The 17,562-nt window shown below is 46.2% G+C and overlaps 1 protein-coding gene across 3 annotated transcripts in view; it reads left to right on the forward strand.

Moving 5' to 3' along the window:
• Positions 1-274: 274 nt before the first annotated feature.
• Positions 275-17,562, forward strand: part of commd5 (COMM domain containing 5) — a 55,251-nt gene continuing 37,963 nt past the window's right edge. Inside the window, exons 1-5 of one of the 3 annotated variants that reach the window (XM_070882872.1) lie at positions 335-349; positions 952-1,223; positions 5,488-5,597; positions 7,409-7,569; positions 7,958-7,986. In XM_070882872.1, the coding sequence (XP_070738973.1) occupies positions 1,195-1,223; positions 5,488-5,597; positions 7,409-7,569; positions 7,958-7,986 (329 nt within the window). In that variant the 5' untranslated portion in view covers positions 335-349; positions 952-1,194. Of the gene's footprint in view, positions 350-593; positions 1,224-5,487; positions 5,598-7,408; positions 7,570-7,957; positions 7,987-17,562 lie in introns of those variants that run through there. The other 2 variants (XM_070882873.1, XM_070882871.1) reach the window with 2 other exon arrangements.

Consider the following 17,562-nt stretch of genomic DNA (forward strand, 5'->3'; position numbering starts at 1 on the left):
AGGTTATTTTGACTATGCATTAAAATTACCAGGAAATCACTGAAACTCTTCTATTCCCCAATGTGTGTATTTAATCATTATTCTTGCATTAATGATTCCAACGGTGCTGCTGTCCCCCAGGGGTTTGGGGCAGGGGAGTGGGCCTGCGGGTCTGCTCTCTGCTGCCGCCCTTGCGGCTGGTGAGCGGCAGTGGCAGTGAGGTGAGAGCCGCGGGGTGGGGGCGGAAGTGAGATCAGCAGCGGGGCGGAAGTGAGCTGGTGCGGGCAGGGAGCGGCGAGCGGAAGTGAGGTCAGTAGCGGGGCGGAAGTGAGCTGCGGCAGGCAGAGAGCGGCGACGGAGGGCCGGGCAAGTAGGTGACTCGGGGTGTGCTGAGCCGTGAATCTTCCTGGTGCAGTGGTTGCCATGGTGTCCTGGGGGGGAACCAGGTTGCCATGGTGCACTGGGGAGGGGGCGACCAGGTTGCCATGGTGTCCGGGGGGGGGGACCATGGTGGACCAGGGATTTTTTTTATTATGAACGAAACCATTTAGATTTCAAAAATGGCAAAAAAAGCTTCACCAACTCTTGGACTCCAATGCCCCTCTGACACCTTCTTCCCCTTCACTTTCATCTGAACCCCTCCCCCCATCCCTTCTTCCAATCTCGCCCCCTCCTTTGCCATGTTTTCACCATCCCCTCTCTGACCCCGAGCACCGGGACTCTGCTCCGTCCCCTTATGCCCCCCAACTTGCAATGAATTTCGAGCTCGGCGCCACGCTGAACTCTTTTTCCGCCGCCTTCGTCTCTGCACCCACTTCTTTGGCCAGGAGTTCCCCACCCCTAGCAAACTCTTCTGGCTTATGATTTCTCTTTCTACCTGGACCCCTCCCTCTGGCCTCTTACCCTCTCCAGAGCACAGTCTGATGAAAGGTCATCGACCTGAAATGTTAACTCTTGTTTCTCTCGCCACAGATTCTGCCTGACCTGCTTTTTCTACTTATAGTTTTTTTTTTACTCGCTCTTGGTATTTGGGCGTCACTGCCATGGCTGGCATATCTTGTCCATCCCTAATTGCCCTTGAGAAGGTGATGGTGCGCCACCGCCTTGAACCGCTGCAGTCCGTGTGCTGAAGGTACTCCCACAGTGCTGTTAGGGAGGGAGTTCCAGGATTTTGACCCAGCGACGATGAAGGAATGGCGATATATTTAAGTGAGGATGGTGTGTAACTTAGAGGGAACTTGCAGGTAATGATGCTCTCATGCGCTTGCTGCCCTTGTCCTTCTAGTGGTAGAGGTCGTGGATTAGTGCGGTGCTGTCAAAGAAGCCTTGGCGAGTTGCTGCAATGGTGCATTCGACAGCCACGGTGTGCTGGTGGTGGAGGGAGTGAATGTTTAAGGTGGTGGATGGGGTGCCAATCAAGTGGGCTGCTTTGTCCTGGATGGTGCTGAGCTTCTTCAGTGTTGTTGGAGCTGTACTCATCCAGGCAAGTGGAGAGTATTCCATCACACTCCTGACTTATAACTTGTAGATGATCACCCTAGGTCTTCGAGAGTCTGGGACTGCTACTAAATGGCAGCCCTTTGACCTTCTGTATTTAGAAATTGTGGGGAGGAAAGTGCTTCTGGCTTTACAACAAGAGTAAGTGTCAGCTGTGGCTCAGTGGGTAGCAATTTCTGAGTCAGATTTTTTTTTTTTTTGAAATTCGTAGCCAATCGTTCCAATTCTTTGTCAAATCACAAACGCCAGAGGTCACCTTGCACACATCAAGGATCACTCTGCGCCAATGCTCTTAGCCAAAAGGCCTAGAGCCACTGCACCGTTCCTGGAAGTACTGCAATACCAGGTTCGTGCCATGGAGGTGGATGGGTCAGGCCCCCCACACACCTCCGTGGAGGTGGATGGGTCAAGCCACCCCACCCACCTCCTATACTGTTGGTTCAAGTCCCACTCCAGAAACTTGAGCACAAATATCTAGGCTGACACTCCAGTGCAGTGCTGAGGGAGCACTGCACTGTCGGAGGTGCCATCTTTCTGATGAGATGTTAAACCGAGGTCCCGTCTGCTATCTTAGGTGGACATAAAAGATCGCATGCATTATTTTGAAGAAGAGCAGTGGAGTTCTCCCTGGTGTTCTGGCCAATATTTATCCCTCAGCATTACTTTTTAAAAAAAAACAGATGATCTGGTCATTATTACAATGCTGTTTGTGGGAGCTTGCTGTGTGCAAATTGACATTCCTGGGTTACAACATTGACAACACTTCAAAAGTACTTCATTGGCTGTAAAAGCGTGTCAGGATGCTATATAAGTGCAAGACTTTTAAGACTTTTAAAATTTGTCGCGTTAAAATTGGTGTGAAGATGCAAATTGCCTCAAGTAAAGAGAGAAAGAAAAGTAAAGACTTCAGGATGTCTCGGATGTTGTAGGAATATGGGAACAGGAGGAGGCCATTGAGCCCCTTTGCCTGCTCTGTCAATTCAGTTATTTTTTTTTGCGGGCAGCAGAGAGCAAGTAAGGATTGATGAGGGCAATGCGGTTGATATGTACGTGGACTTCTAAAAGACGTTTGATAAAGTGCCACATAAAAGACTTGCCAGCAAAGTTGAAGCTCGTGGAATAAGTGGGTCAATGTCAGCATGATTACAGAATTGGCTAAGTGATCGGAAACAGAGTAGTGGTGAACGGTTGTTTTTCGGACTGAAGGAAGGTATACAGTGGTGTTCCCTAGGGGTCGATAATAGGACCACTGCTTTTCTTGATGTATATTAATGACTTGGACTTGGGTGTACAGGGCGCAATTTCAAAATTTGCAGATGACACAAAACTTGGAAGCGTAGTGAACAGTGAGGAGGATAGGGATAGACTTTAAGACATAGACAGGCTGGTGGAATGTGCGGATACGTGGCAGATGTAATTTTATGCAGAAAAGTGCGAAGTGATACATTTTGGTAGGAAGAACGAGGAGAGGTAATATAAACTAAAGAGTGCAATTCTAAAGTGGATGCATGAACAGAGAGACCTGGGGATATATGTGCACAAATCGCTGAAGGTGGCAGGGCGGATTGAGAAAGCAGTTAAACAGAGATCCTGGGCTTTGTAAATAGAGGCATAGAGTACACAAGCAAGGAAGTTAAGATGAACCTGTATAAAACACTGGTTCGGCCTCAACTAGAGTACTGTGTCCTATTCTGGGCACCGCACTTTAGGAAGAATGTGAAGGCCTTAGAGAGGGTGCAGAAAAGATTGACGAGAATGATTCCAGGGATGAGGGACTTCAGTTACGTGGATAGACTGGAGAAGCTGGGGTTGTTCTCCTTAGAGCGGAGAAGGTTGAGAGGAGATTTGATAGAGATGTTCAAAATCATGAGGGGTCTGGACAGAGTAGACAAAGAGAAACTGTCCCCATCGGCGGAAGAGTCGAGAACCAGAGAGCACAGATTTAAGGTAGTTGGTTTTTCTGCCAAAGGCGACATGAGGAAAAACTTTTTTAACGCAGCGAGTGGTTAGGATCTGGAATGCACTGCCTGAAAGGGTGGTGGAGGCAGATTCAATTATGGTTTTCAAAAGGGAGTTGGATAAGTATCTGAAGGAAAATAAATTACAGGGCTACGGACCAAGAGCTGGAAAGTGGGATTAGGCTGGGATAGCTCTTGGTCGGCTGGCACGGACACTTCGTGCTGTAAATTTCTATGAATCATCACCCTGTTCGTGAGAAATTCCTACAAACTGTTAATCTGCTTAGGACTGAAATTGTCAGTCGTCCAATGACCAACTAGTAATGATAGTCCTTTTGAAGGGGCCGTAACAATAGAGTCTCTTCAGAGTCAACGTGACGCAAGAGGGTATGTCTGGTGATGGCAGACTCTGCTTCGATAGCCAAGTCGGGATGTTTCTGATGATTTACCAACTGGCCTGTGTCATTAATAGGATCTGCAGCTTTAGTTCTGTCACTGGAGACCGAGATACTCTTGGCTCCAGATTGCGCCCAAAGTGGAAACTCTACAGTGTTGTATGTAGAATTCAATCCTGTTGGCATCACATGAACAATTAAACGGATATGGACCAATCCTAATTTTACGACCGTTCACTCAATGACTCAAAAGCCATGGGCAGCAATTGCCTGGGAGCGCCATCACCTCCAGGTTCCCCTCCCAAAGTCTCTCTCCATCTTGACTTGGGAAATATATTGCCCTTCCTTCATCGTCGCTGGGTCAAAATCCTGGAACTCCCTCCCTAACAGCACTGTGGGAGCAGTCATGTACTACAGTGATTCAAGAAGGCGGCTCACCACCACCTTCTCAACAGCAACTTGGGATGGGCAAAAGGAGTTGATGGGGTGGGATAGAGAGAAACCATGGGGCCGAAATTCACCCCCCCGCCGGAAACGCGTGGCACCTACCGTTTTTCTTGTGTTTTCAGCGGCCCATCTTACGAAATTCAGCTCTTTGTCGTTTTCTTTTGAGAAGTCGGTCATAGTGGGGGTGGGAATGGCGTGTCCGTCATAAGAGGGGTGGAAGTAGGGACAGCGGCGTGTCCATCGCTGTCAGTCATCAGCGCCGGGCTGGTGATGTCATCGCGCTGGCCCGTCAACACATTTCTCCCCTTCAGTTAAAGGGGAGGGCTGCTGCGAGCTCTGCAGCTTTTTAAGTTGGGTCCACTGGGCCACCAGAGAGGGTTTCGGCCGGGCCAGCGGCCTGGCACCTAATAGGGGATGCCATGTTGCTTCTTGGCGGCCCGGCTGAACCCGGGGGCATAATTGTCGGGCCGACCTGGCAGTTGGCCAACAAAAAAAAATAAGGTGGTTGCCGCGGCAGTGCGCCCTCCCCTTTAATGGAGGCCTCACTGCCATTTTACACACACTACAAACACAGTGCAACGACAGAAAAAACTATCGGGGGGGCACCGAGCGGAGGCCGGAAGATTTTCTATGGTGAATTTTGCTTGCGGGGCGGGACATGGGCGGTGCGCGCTTTGATGACGCACTTCGGAGAGTTCAGCAGCAGTGGGGCGGAAGTGAGGACTGCCAGAAAAACCACCGGGGGGAGTTTTGCGAGTGGCGGCCATTTGACACTGCCATGTGGCCGCCGCTTTCTGGTGGTAACAGACTTTGTCGGGAGGCTGAATTTCGGGCCCCTTTTCTTGGGGTTGAGGGGAGTCCAGAACAAAGGGACATAACCTTAAAATCAGAGCTAGGCTGTTCAGGGGTGATGTCAGGAGGCACTTCTTTACACAAAGGATCGTGAAAATCGAACTCTTATCCAACAAAAAGCTTGAGGCTGGGAGTCGATTGAAATATCAAAACTGTGATTGATGTTAGGCAATGTTATTAAGGATTACATTACCAAAGCAGGTAGATGGAGTTAATATACAGATCAGCCATAATCTAATTGAATGTCAGAACAGGCTTGAGGGGCTGAATGGCCTACTCCCGTTCCGATGTTCCTATCTCATTCTGGCTAACTGATTCATAGAAGGTGGTCTCATTCAGTGTGATTTTGTTTGCTTTAGCATGTCCCACAGAAGTTGCTTCCTTGGAGCCAGGATGCCGTTGGAGGTTGACTTGATGGTGAAACAGCTGAAGGACTTGGACAAAGAAATCTTCAGAAAAATACTCAAAGGTAAGTATTGACATTTATAGCCTGGGATTGTGATGTGTCAAAACAAATGGGTGTCAAATTATTTTTTTCTTGCCTTTTTAAAAGATTTCAGATCGATAGTTATATACAGTGAAACCTGTATAAATGGACATCTGCAAAAATGGACAGTTATTGAGAGACTCAAAGAACTTCCATGGTAAAATGTACAAGAGGCACTCAATGTTCTCTGTATTTATTTTTAGCCCTGTACGGCCCTTTATGGGGCTGCGCAGGCCATTCAAAGTACTGTGTGCAGTTTTTTACATTGAAGAGCCAGCTTTGCGGGTTCCCTGAGCTTACAGGGAGCATTGGAGGCACTCTGAAACCACGGACACTCGCAAATTACAAACTACGGGCAGCCTTCAATGCACCAAACTCTTTTACAACTTAACACGTGGAATGCAGCCTGTTGCAAAGCTGCGGTATTTGGAACTTCCACTGGGTCGGGATCACTGACTCTTCCCCTTGTAGCTCGCTTCCTTTCTGTCCCCCTCACCTGCTCCGGCTTCTCGTGGAATCGGAGTACATGCGAGGCGGCAGCGGGGTTTTGTGAAAGGAATGGCTTTTGTGGATTGGCGAGCTCTTTACCCAGCATCCATAGCGGCAGGGAAACTGCTCTGTCTCCAGGATTGAATGCTTGCGCGAGCCTTTCTCTGCCGCTATGGATGCGGAAAATTCTACTGGGAATGTTTAAAGTACGTACACTGACCATTTTGGAAAAAACGGACAGCTAATGTGGGTCCTTAAGGTGTCTGTAATTTACAGCTTTCACTGCATTGGCTGCATGTCATCGTTGATGCATTTGAAAAGAAAGAAAGATGTACATTTGTATAACACCTTTCACGATCACTGGACGTCCCAAAGCGCCTTACAGCCAATGAAGTACTTTGAGTGTAGTCAGTCACTGTTGTAATGTGGGAAACACAGCAGCCAATTTTGCGCACAGCAAGCTTCCACAAACAGCAATTTGATAATGACCAGATAATCTGCTTTTGTTATGTTGATTGAGGGATAAATATTGGCCAGGACACCGGGGAGAACTCTTTTGCTCTTCGAAATAGTGCCGTGGGATCTTTTACATCCACCTGAGCGAGCAGACGGGGCCTCTTGGCTGTGGAGTCAGAAGGTTGTGGGTTCAAGTCTCACACCAGAGACTTGAGCATAAAAATCTAGGCTGATACTCCAGGCAGGAGTGCTGCACTGTCGGAGATGCCATCTTTCAAATGAGACGTTAAACCGAGGCCCCATCTGTGCTCTCGGATGGAGTTAAAAGATCCCATGGCACTATTTCGAAGAGCAGCAGGGGAGTTATTCCCGGTGTCCTGGCCAATATTTATCCCTCAGTCAACATAACAAAAACAGATTATCTGGTCATTATCACATTGCTGTTTATGGGAGCATGCTGTGCACAAATTGGCTGCCGTGTTTTCCACATTCATCAATGACTACATTTCAAAAGTGCTAAATTGGCTGTAAAGCACTTTGGGATGTCCAGTGGTTGTGAAAGGCGCTATATAAATGCAAAACTTAGTTTTTTTTAAAAATCTTGAAATACAACTTTCTGGAATGGAGTGGAACAAAAAACTATTATTATTGAAGATGCTTGTTGCTTCCCTGTGTTTTAGTGGGGCAGGTTGTATAGTGCATTCAGCATGGTGTTAACATGAATGTGTGAGAAATCAAGTGGTTTTTAAACCGTTGGGGAAATTAATGCTTACGGACAAAATTTTATTGAAAGAGACAATTTTATTAAAATAAAATCGTATTGTAGTAAGCATGCTTGTCTCCCGTAGCGGTCGTGAACTCGCTGGAAGGAAAAGACTCCACAGAGTCTGTGAGGAGCATCGCCGAGACGAAGAGCCTATCCGAGGAGCAACTAAGTTGCATCCTGGCAGGCATGTACACGCTGCTCAGCGAAGCTCTGCGGCTGCCACAGTCGTCCCTCAAACAAGAGGTGAGTTGGAGCTTGCACTGTCGGTCTAGATAACAGTGGGTTAAAATCCAGTCCCGCACACTCAGCACCTCCAGCTGCATTGTATATATGGGAGCTTGCTGATTATCGTGGCCAGAAAATATGAAGCAAGTGATGGTAATGGGGAAATTCTGTAAAAGCCTGTAATTACAGCAAGTGTATTGAGGTTTTTCAGGTTCGTCATATCATTGGGTTAAACAAATGCAGACTAGCTGAATTGTACAGCTTGTGAAAATGCTCATCATTATCAGTATTAGGATCGTGTGTGTGTGTTTATATATAATTCTGCAGCATCCCTAGGTAAATACTGTTGGTTTGATGTAAATTGAAGAACATAGTTTCTGATCAAAGTTTTATTTGGTTTCTTCAGGTATTTAAGGACGACCTAAGGGACCTCAGGTAATTATTAATATTTTCCCTTATTTTGAGGATGCCATTTAATGGTGAAACAAATACTAAAAGTGGCTCCCTTCTTGCATTCCTTTACTGAGTTAATTTGTTCCTATCGATGTTTTGAACTGTGTATCTAAGAAAGCAAAAGATTTGTTTTGCCTGCTCTGTGGTTTTTGTAAACTTTCAGCGCTTTCCCTGCAATGTGACGCGTGGGTGTTTAGATTCACTGCAGTGCATTACCACATGTCTGACATTGCAGGGCGAAAGGTGTTGCATTCGCCAAACGCCCTTTCAAGTTCTCAGAGGTCTTAGCAAGCAAAACTGTAACCGAACAATGGGCTGTCTGTGAAGAGATGGTTCAGGTCCAGTCGAGGTACAATCCCACCAGGGGGAAAGGTAGGGCAACCAAAGCCAGAGCTCCCTGGATGATGAAAGAGATGGGGGGTAAGATGAAGCAGAAAAAGAGCACATAAGACAGATTGAGAATATATGAGAGAACCAGGCTGAATATAGAAAGTTCAGAAGGCAAGTGAAAAAGTGGGGCGAAGAGAAAGTATGAGAATAAACTGGCAGCTAACATCAAAGGGAATCCAAAAGTCTTCTATAGGCATATAAATAGTAAACGGGTAGTAGGAGGGGTTGGGATCGTTTAGGGACCAAAAAAGACCTAGAGACCTACGCATGGAGGCAGAGGGCATGGCTGAGGTACTAAATGTGTACTTTTTAATCTGTTTACCAAGGAGGAAGATGCTGCCAAAGTCATTGTGAAAGAGGAGGTAATTGAGATACTGGATGGGATAAAACCTGATAAAGAGGAGATACTAGAAAGGCTAGCTGTACTTAAAGTAGATAAGTCACCAAGACCAGTTGGGATGCATCCTAGGATGCTGAGCGAGGTAACGGTGGAAATTGCAGAGGTACTGGCCATAATCTTCCAGTCCTCCTTGGATGCAGGCAAGAGGAATGGAGAATTGCAAATGTTACAACCTTGTTCAAAAAAGGGTGCAAGGATAAAGCCAGCAACTACAGACCAGTCAGTTTAACCTCAGTAGTGGGGAAACTTTTAGAAACAATAATCAGGGATAAAATTAACAGTCACTTGGACAAGTGTGGATTAATTAAGAAAAGCCAGCATAGAGTTGTTAAAGGCGAATCGTGTTTAGCCAACTTGATCCAGTTTTTTGATGAGGTAACAGAGAGGGTTGATGAGGGCAATGAGGTTGATGTGGTGTACATGGATTTCCAAAAGGCATTTGATAAAGTGCCACATAATAGGCTTGCCAGCAAAGTTGAAGCCCATGGAATAAAAGAGACAGTGGCAGCCTGGATATGAAATTGGCCAAGTGACAGGAAACAGTGAGTAGTGGTGAACGGTTGTTTTTCAGACTGGATGAAGGCATACAGTGATGTTCCCCAGGGGTCGGTACTAGGACCACTGCTTTTCTTGATATATATTAGTGATTTGGACTTGGGTGTACAGGGCACAATTTCAAAACTTGCAGATGACGCAAAACTTGGAAGTATAGTGAACAGTGAGGAGGATAGTGATAGACTTCAAGAGGACATAGACAGGCTGGTGGAATGGGCGGACAGGTGATGGGTGAAATTTAACTCAGAAAAGTGCAAAGTGATGCATTTAGGAAAACTAATGGAATCCCTACTGAAGGAGAAAAAAAACATGTAGAAACCAGAAATATAAAAATGAATAGTCAGCATGGATTTCATAAGGGAAAGTCTTACTTAACCAACCTCATTGAATTTTTTGAAGAGGTAACAGACAGAGTAGACAAGGTAATTCAGTAAATGTAATTTATCTAGATTTTCAAAAGGCCTTTGATAAGGTACTCCATAATAGTCTGATGAACAAGGTCAGTGAATGCAGAGTCAGTGGACATGGATGGATATAAAGCAGAGAGTTGGGGTAAAAGGCTATTCACGGGCAGAAGCCGGGTAACGATATTCCACAAGAATCAGTGCTGGGACCACTTGTTCACAATTTATAGTAATGATTTAGATTTGAATCAAAAACACAATTTCTAAATTTGCGGATGACACCAAATTGGGGGGGATAGTCAATACTGAGGAGGACTGTGACAAATTACAGAAGAACATTAATAAACTTGCAGAATGGGCATATAATTGGCAAATGAAGTTGAACACAGATAAATGTGAGGTACAGGTGGAGCGTCCAAAATCCGGAAACCTTGGGACCGAGGCCATTCCGGATTCCAGGTATTTCCGGATTTTGGAACGTCTTTCCGACTCCGTTTGGGGTCATGGGGCGTTGCGATCCGATCACAGCTCCCGATTTGCGCGGTTTAATTTAGGGGACGGCAGGGTTCGGCTGGTTTGAGGAGCTGCAGTGTGCGTGTCCGGCTTTCAGATGGCCGTTTGATGGAAATAAACAGCGATACTTCAATCAAAATTTTTTACTCACAGCACAAGTAACCCCCCCCGCAAAAAAAAATAGTGTGGAAAATCGGCAGCAATTGCTTCTGCTTCCAGGACTGGGCCAGTTAACTCCCAGTTTCAGTCGGAGCAGTACGATGAATTGGCACTGTTTTGGATTTAATTCTGGAAGTAAATAGTGGGAAAGGTGAAAGAATAAACAATGCAGGAATTGTGTGGAGCATTGTGACCAGAGAGGCAGAAGGAGGGGAAAGGAAAATTGGATCATCCCCTTGTAGAGAAGGGACGTGCCGTTTGCAGAGTTTCACCGGGGTCTTGTGCCAGCGGTTTTAGGCGGACCGTCGGCAGGCAAGGCTGGGGGTGCGGCAATTGCCGCGCTTTGCAGTTTTGGTGCGCCCGTGTTCTGGCCGAGGGAAGACGCCCGGTGGGGGGTGGGGGGGGGGGGGGGCGGTGGCGGTGACCTGCGTTGCGGACCCAGGAGCCTGTGGGTATGAAGACCTGGAAGAAGAGGTGGGTTGGAGTTTTTGTTTTTTCATTCCTGTGAGTTTTTGATTTTTGGATTTTCCCTGGGCCCGGCTCGCGACGTTAAGCGGTTTGGCGGGGTGTCCGGATTTCCGAACATTACAGATTCAGGAACTCTGGATTTTGGATGCTAATTAATTAAGCGTTGGATTGTTCACCCACTAATAGGGAACGTGAGCTGGGATTAGACCGGCGTGAGACAGGTTAGTTTTACCCGACTGATGTGCTGTTACAAGTGTAATCCTATAATTACATTTTGGGAGGAAGAATAGGGGTGGTTACTTGTTATTTGTCGTCCTGGTTAACCCTTGCCACTGGATAAAGGCCTAGGTCTGTCAAGCCCGTGTGGTGGCTGATGTGCAACGGCCACCACACGTTAAAAAAAATCCACGCACAGGCATCTTCCACCCTTCAAATGGAGTTCAGGACTGGAACATTGGGTCCTTCATTGAAACATCTGTGAACTCATCCCTTTTGATGTGGAAGCAAGTCATCTTCGTTCAAGGGACTGCCTATGATGATGATGATGATGATGGAGGGTGTGCGTCTAGGTGGGGTAGAGGAACTAAGGGATCTCTGAGTACAAATACACAAATTGCTAAACATTGTCACACAGGTTAACAAGGTCTTAAAAAAAGCAAACCAAGCATTAGGGTTTATTGCTAGAGCTATAGAATTGAAAAGTAGGGAAGTTATGCTCAACCTGCATTGAACCTGTCATGTATCCAAACATGTTTACTGCTTGTACTATTACATTTGATGTGCCACCATAGGGCACTACTATGGGAAACTTGTACACCAGTTGTATGGTCACTAAGGTGTGCCACCAGAGGGCACTGCAGTGGGAAACTTGTAGGTTACCTGTACAGGTGTGCCAGGCTTAGTATAAAAGGCATGTGTGATCCACTCTGGAGTTATATTAAATGGACTAAGGTCACTACAGTTCAAGTACAATACATTGCCTCGTGGAGTCATTATCAGAGCATCTAAAGACATAACAGAACCTTGGTTAGACCACACTTGGAGTACTACGTACAGTTCTGGTCGCCATATTATAAAAAGGATATAAAGGCATTGGAGAGGGTGCAGGGAAGATTTACAAGGATGATACCGGAAATGCCAATGTATACATATCGGGAAAGGATGAACAGGCTGGGTCTCTTTTCTCTTCAAAAGAGAAGGCTGAGTGGTGACCTAATAGAGGTCTTTAAAATTATGAAAAGTTTTAATAGAGTGGATACAGAGAGAATGGGGCCTAAACTGCCCCCTCTTTAAGCTCCATTACCGTCTCTAAGAGGCAGTAATGGGATGGTAAGGCCTTTCCAACCAGGGGCAGGCGACTGGTCCGACCCATCTGAGATTGCCCCCAGGTCGGGGGCAGTGGAATCCGGTTTCCGCCGTGCCCCGTATTCCCGCCCCGTCGGGCACGCGCCAACCCCTTACCACCTGGCCACGGCCCCTTTACTGCCCACGAGAGAAATTGCCCCATGGGAGCAGAGCCGCCGTCGCTCGGTGCCTCCGACAGCTTTTCCTAGCAGGAAGCTGCCAGTGGCTGGGCGGCGCGCCCGCCCTTAAAGGGGAAGACGCACCGTTGCAGCTGCCATTTTATTTTAATGGCGGCTACGGGTTCAGCTGGGCCGTCGACAGGCTTGGGTGCCGGACTGCTGGCTCGGCCGAAGCCCTCCCCTGTGGCCCAGTGGACAACCACTAAAGTGGCTGCAGAGCTTTAACTGAAGGAGAGGGACTTTACTACGTCTTAGCGCGACGCTGATGAAGCCTACCGCCCGGCTCCCGACGCACTTCCGCCCCACAGCCGCCCCAAACACTACGCAACAAACTCTCAGAAAAAGAGAGCAATTTCACTCTATTCTCCGCCCCATGGATACGTGCAGAAAATATTCATTTAATTCAAATTATCCGCCCAGTTTGGGGCGGAGGGCAGTTTCTAGCCCAATGTTTCTATTTGTGGGGAAGAGCATAATTAGAGGCCATCAATTTAAGATAGTCACCGGGAAATCCAATAGGGAATTCAGAAGAAACTTCTTTACCCAGAGAGTGGTGAGAATGTGGAACTTGCTGCCACAGTGAGTGGTTGAGGCAAATAGTATAGATGCATTTAAGGGGAGGCTAGACAAGCATATGAGGGAGAAGGGAATAGAGGGTAATGCTGATAGATTTAGATGAGTAAAGACAGGAAGAGGCTCGAGTGGAGCATAAACGCCGGCATGGGCCGAATGGCCTGTTTGTTTGCCATATATCCTGTGTAATCCTATGTAATGCCCCGTTGCTCCTGTACCCGCTGTTGTCGGCTCGCATGTCAAGCAATTTGCTGAAAGTTTTTGGAGGGAGGGAGGGGAGGGGAGGGAGGAGGGAAGGTTTAACTCCACAAGATACCCCGCTCCAGCAAATTCTGCTCTTATGAACGTTGGTGCCCTGACCAGCACAACCTTTTTTTTTTTAGATGCTGTTACTAATTTTGTCCAAGGAAAATATGTTGAGGATGCACAAAACAAGCAGTGAACCTTTACTGCTGCAGAGAAGAGGTGTATTCAGCATCTTAAAAATGTAGCAGTTACTTTTGGTGGTCATGCGCTGCCCAGGGGCAGGATCGAGAGATTTTATTCATCGGTGCCCGATGACTTGTATAAAAATCGCGGATGCCAGGAATCTGATGTGAAACAGAAAATACTGAAAGTGCACAACAGATGTGTCAGCATCTGTAAAGAGGAAAGACGAGTGATCGTGTTGGTTGGAGATCTTTTTTTGTCAGAACTAGAAAAGAGGGTCCGTTTGAAATGCTATCCTTTTGTGTCATAGAAACATAGAAAATAGGTGCAGGAGTAGGCCATTTGGCCCTTTGAGCCTGCACCACCATTCAATATGATCATGGCTGATCATGCAACTTCAGTACCCACTCCTGCCTTCTCTCCATACCCCCTGATCTCTTTAGCCGTAAGGGCCACATCTAACTCCCTTTTGAATATATCTAACAAACTGACCTCAACAACTTTCTGTGGTAGAGAATTGCACAGGTTCACAATTCTCTGAGTGAAGAAGTTTCTCCTTATCTCGGTCCTAAATAGCTTACCCCTTATCCTTAGACTGTGACCCCTGGTTCTGGACTTCCCCAACATTCTTCATGCATCTAACCTGTCCAATCCTTCCAGAATTTTATATGTTTCTTTGAGATCCCCTCTCATCCTTCTAAATTCCAGTGAATATAAGCCTAGACAATCCAGTCTTCATATGTCAGTCCTGCCATCCCGGGAATCAGTCTGGTGAACCGTCGCTGCACTCCCTTAATAGCAAGAATGTCCTTCGTCAGATTAGGAGACCAAAACTGTACACAATATTCAAGGCCCCCTACAACTGCAGCAAAACCTCCCTTCTATACTCAAAACCTCTCGCTATGAAGGCCAATATGCCATTTGCCACCTTCACTGCCTGCTGTACCTGCATGCCAACTTTCAATGACTGATGTACCATGACACTCGGGTCTCGTTGCACCACCCCTTTTCCTAATCTGTCACCATTCAGATAATATTCTTCATCCATGTTTTTGCCAGCAAAGTAGATAACCTCACATTGCTCCACATTATACTGCATCTGCCATGCATTTCCCCCCTCACCTAACCTGTCCAAGTCACCCTACAGCCTCTTAGCATCCTCCTCACAGCTCACACCTCCACCCAGCTTAGTGTCATCTGCAAACTTGCAGATATTACATTCAATTCCTTCGTCCAAATCATTCATGTATTTTGTAAATAACTGGGGGCCCAGCACTGAACCTTGCGGTACACCACTAGTCACTGCCTGACATTCTGAAAAGGATCCGTTTATTCCTACTCTTCGCTTCCTGTCTGCCAACCAGTTCTCTATCCACATCAATACATTACCCCCAATACCATGTGCTTTAATTTTGCACACTTCTGTGGGACCTTGTCAAAAGCCTTTTGAAAGTCCAAATACACCACATCCACTGGTTCTCCCTTGGGAACCTATGCAGGGAGACAGAGGGAAGTAGAATAGGGGCAGAAACAAAAGATAGAAAGAAGAAAAGTAAAAGTGGAGGGCAGAGAAACCCATACCAAAAATCAAAGAGCCACATTATAGCAAAATTCTAAAGGGGCGAAGTGTGTTAAAAAGACAAGCCTGAAGGCTCTGTCCCTCAATGCGAGGAGTATTCATAATAAGATGGACGAATGAATTGCGCAGGCAGCAATTAACGAATACGATATAATTGGCATCATGGAGACATGGCTCCAGGGTGACCAAGGCTGGGAACTCGACATCCAGGGTTATTCAACATTCAGGAAGGAAAGACAAAGGAAAAGGAGGTGGGTAGCATTGCTGGTTAAAGAGGAAATTAACGCAATAGTAAGGAAGGACATTAGCTTTGAGGATGTGGAATCTGTATGGGTGGACCTGCGGAATACCAAAGGGCAGAAAACGCTAGTGGGAGTTGTGTACAGACCACCAAACAGTAGGAGTGAGGTTGGGGACAGCATCAAACAAGAAATTAGGGATGCGTGCAATAAAGGTACAGCAGTTATCATGGGCGACTTTAATCCACATGTAGATTGGGCTGACCAAACTGGTAGCAATATGGTGGAGGAGGATTTCCCGGAGTGTATTGGGGATGGTTTTCTAGGAATATGTTGAGGAACCAACTAGAGGATTGGCCATCCTAGACTGGGTGATGTGTAATGAGAAAGGACTAATTAGTAATCTTGTTGTGCGAGACCCCTTGGGGAAGAGTGACCATAATGTGGTAGAATTCTAAGATGGAGAGTGACACAGTTAATTCAGAGACTAGGGTCCTGAACTTAAGGAAAGATAAATTCGATGGTATGAGATGTGAATTGGCTAGAATAGACTGGCGAATGATACTTAAAAGGTTGATGGTGGATAGGCAATGGCAAACATTTAAAGATCACATGGATGAACTTCAACAATTGTACATCCCTGTCTGGAGTAAAAATAAATGGGAAGGTGGCTCAACCGTGGCTAACGAGAAATTAAGGATAGTGTTAAATTCAAGGAAGAAGCATATAAGTTGGCCAGAAAAAGCAGCAAACCTGAGGACTGGGAGAAATTTAGAATTCAGCAGAGGAGGGCAAAGGGTTTAATTAGGAGGGGGAAAATAAAGCATGAGAGGAAGCTTGCTGGGAACATAAAAAGTGACTGCAAAAGCTTCTGTAGATATGTGAAGAGAAAAAGATTAGTGAAGACAAGCGTAGGTCCCTTGCAGTCAGAATCAGGTGAATTTATAATGGGGAACAAAGAAATGGCAGACCAGTTGAACAAATACTTTGGTTCAGTCTTCACTGAGGAAGATACAAATAACCTTCTGGAAATACTAGGGGACCGAGGATCTAGTGAGAAGGAGGAACTGAAGGAAATCTTTATTCAAGAAATTGTGCTATGGAAATTGATGGGATTGAAGGCCGATAAATCCTTAGGGCCTGATAGTCTGCATCCCAGAGTGCTCAAGGAAGTGGCCCTAGAAATAGTAGATGCATTGGTGATCATTTTTCAACAGTCTATAGATTCTGGATCAGTTCCTATGGACTGGAGGACAGCTAATGTGACACCACTTTTTTAAAAAGGCAGAGAGAAAACGGGTAATTATAGACCAGTTAGCCTGACATCAATAGTGGGGAAAATGTTGGTATCAATTATTAAAGATGAAATAGCAGTGCATTTGAAAAGCAGTAACAGGATCGGTCCAAGTCAGCATGGATTTATGAAAGGGAAATCAAGCTTGACAAATCTAGAATTTTTTGAGGATCTAACTAGTACAGTGGACAAGGGAGAACCAGTGGATGTGGTATATTTGGACTTTCAAAAGGCTTTAGACAAGATCCCACACAAGAGATTGGTGTGCAAAATTAAAGCACATGATATTGTGGGTAATGTACTGACGTGGATAGAGAACTGGTTGGCAGACAGGAAGCAGAGAGTCGGGATAAATGGATCCTTTTCAGAATGTCAGGCAGTGACGAGTGGGGTGCCGCAGGGCTCAGTGCTGGGACTCCAGCTATTTACAATATTCATCAATGATTTAAATGAAGGAATTGAGTGTAATATCTCCAAGTTTGCAGATGACACTAAGCTGGATGGCGGTGTGAGCTGTGAGGATGATGCTAAGAGGCTGCAGGGTGACTTGGACAGGTTAGGTGAATGGGCAAATGCATGGCAGATGCAATATAATGTGGATAAATGTGAGGTTATCCACTTTGTTGGCAGAATATTATCTGAATGGCAGCAGATTAGGAAAAGGAGAGGTGCAACGAGACCTGGGTGTCATGATACATCAGTCATTGAAAGTTGGCATGCAGGTACAGCAGGCGGTGAAAAAGGCAAATGGTATGTTGGCCTTGATAGCTGGAGGATTTGAGTATAGGAGCAGGGAGGTCTTACTGCAGTTGTACAGCGTCTTGCTGAGGCCTTACCTGGAATATTGTGTTCAGTTTTGGACTCCTAATCTGAGGAGGGACGTTCTTGCTATTGAGGGAGTGCAGCGAAGGTTCACCAGACTGATTACTGGGATGGCAGGACTGACATATGAGGAGAGACTGGGCCTGTATCCACTGGAGTTTAGAAGGATGAGAGGGGATCTCAATGAAACATATAAAATTCTGACGGGAT

The sequence above is a fragment of the Pristiophorus japonicus genome, chromosome 6, assembly GCF_044704955.1.
Source record: "Pristiophorus japonicus isolate sPriJap1 chromosome 6, sPriJap1.hap1, whole genome shotgun sequence".
NCBI lineage: Eukaryota > Metazoa > Chordata > Chondrichthyes > Pristiophoridae > Pristiophorus > Pristiophorus japonicus.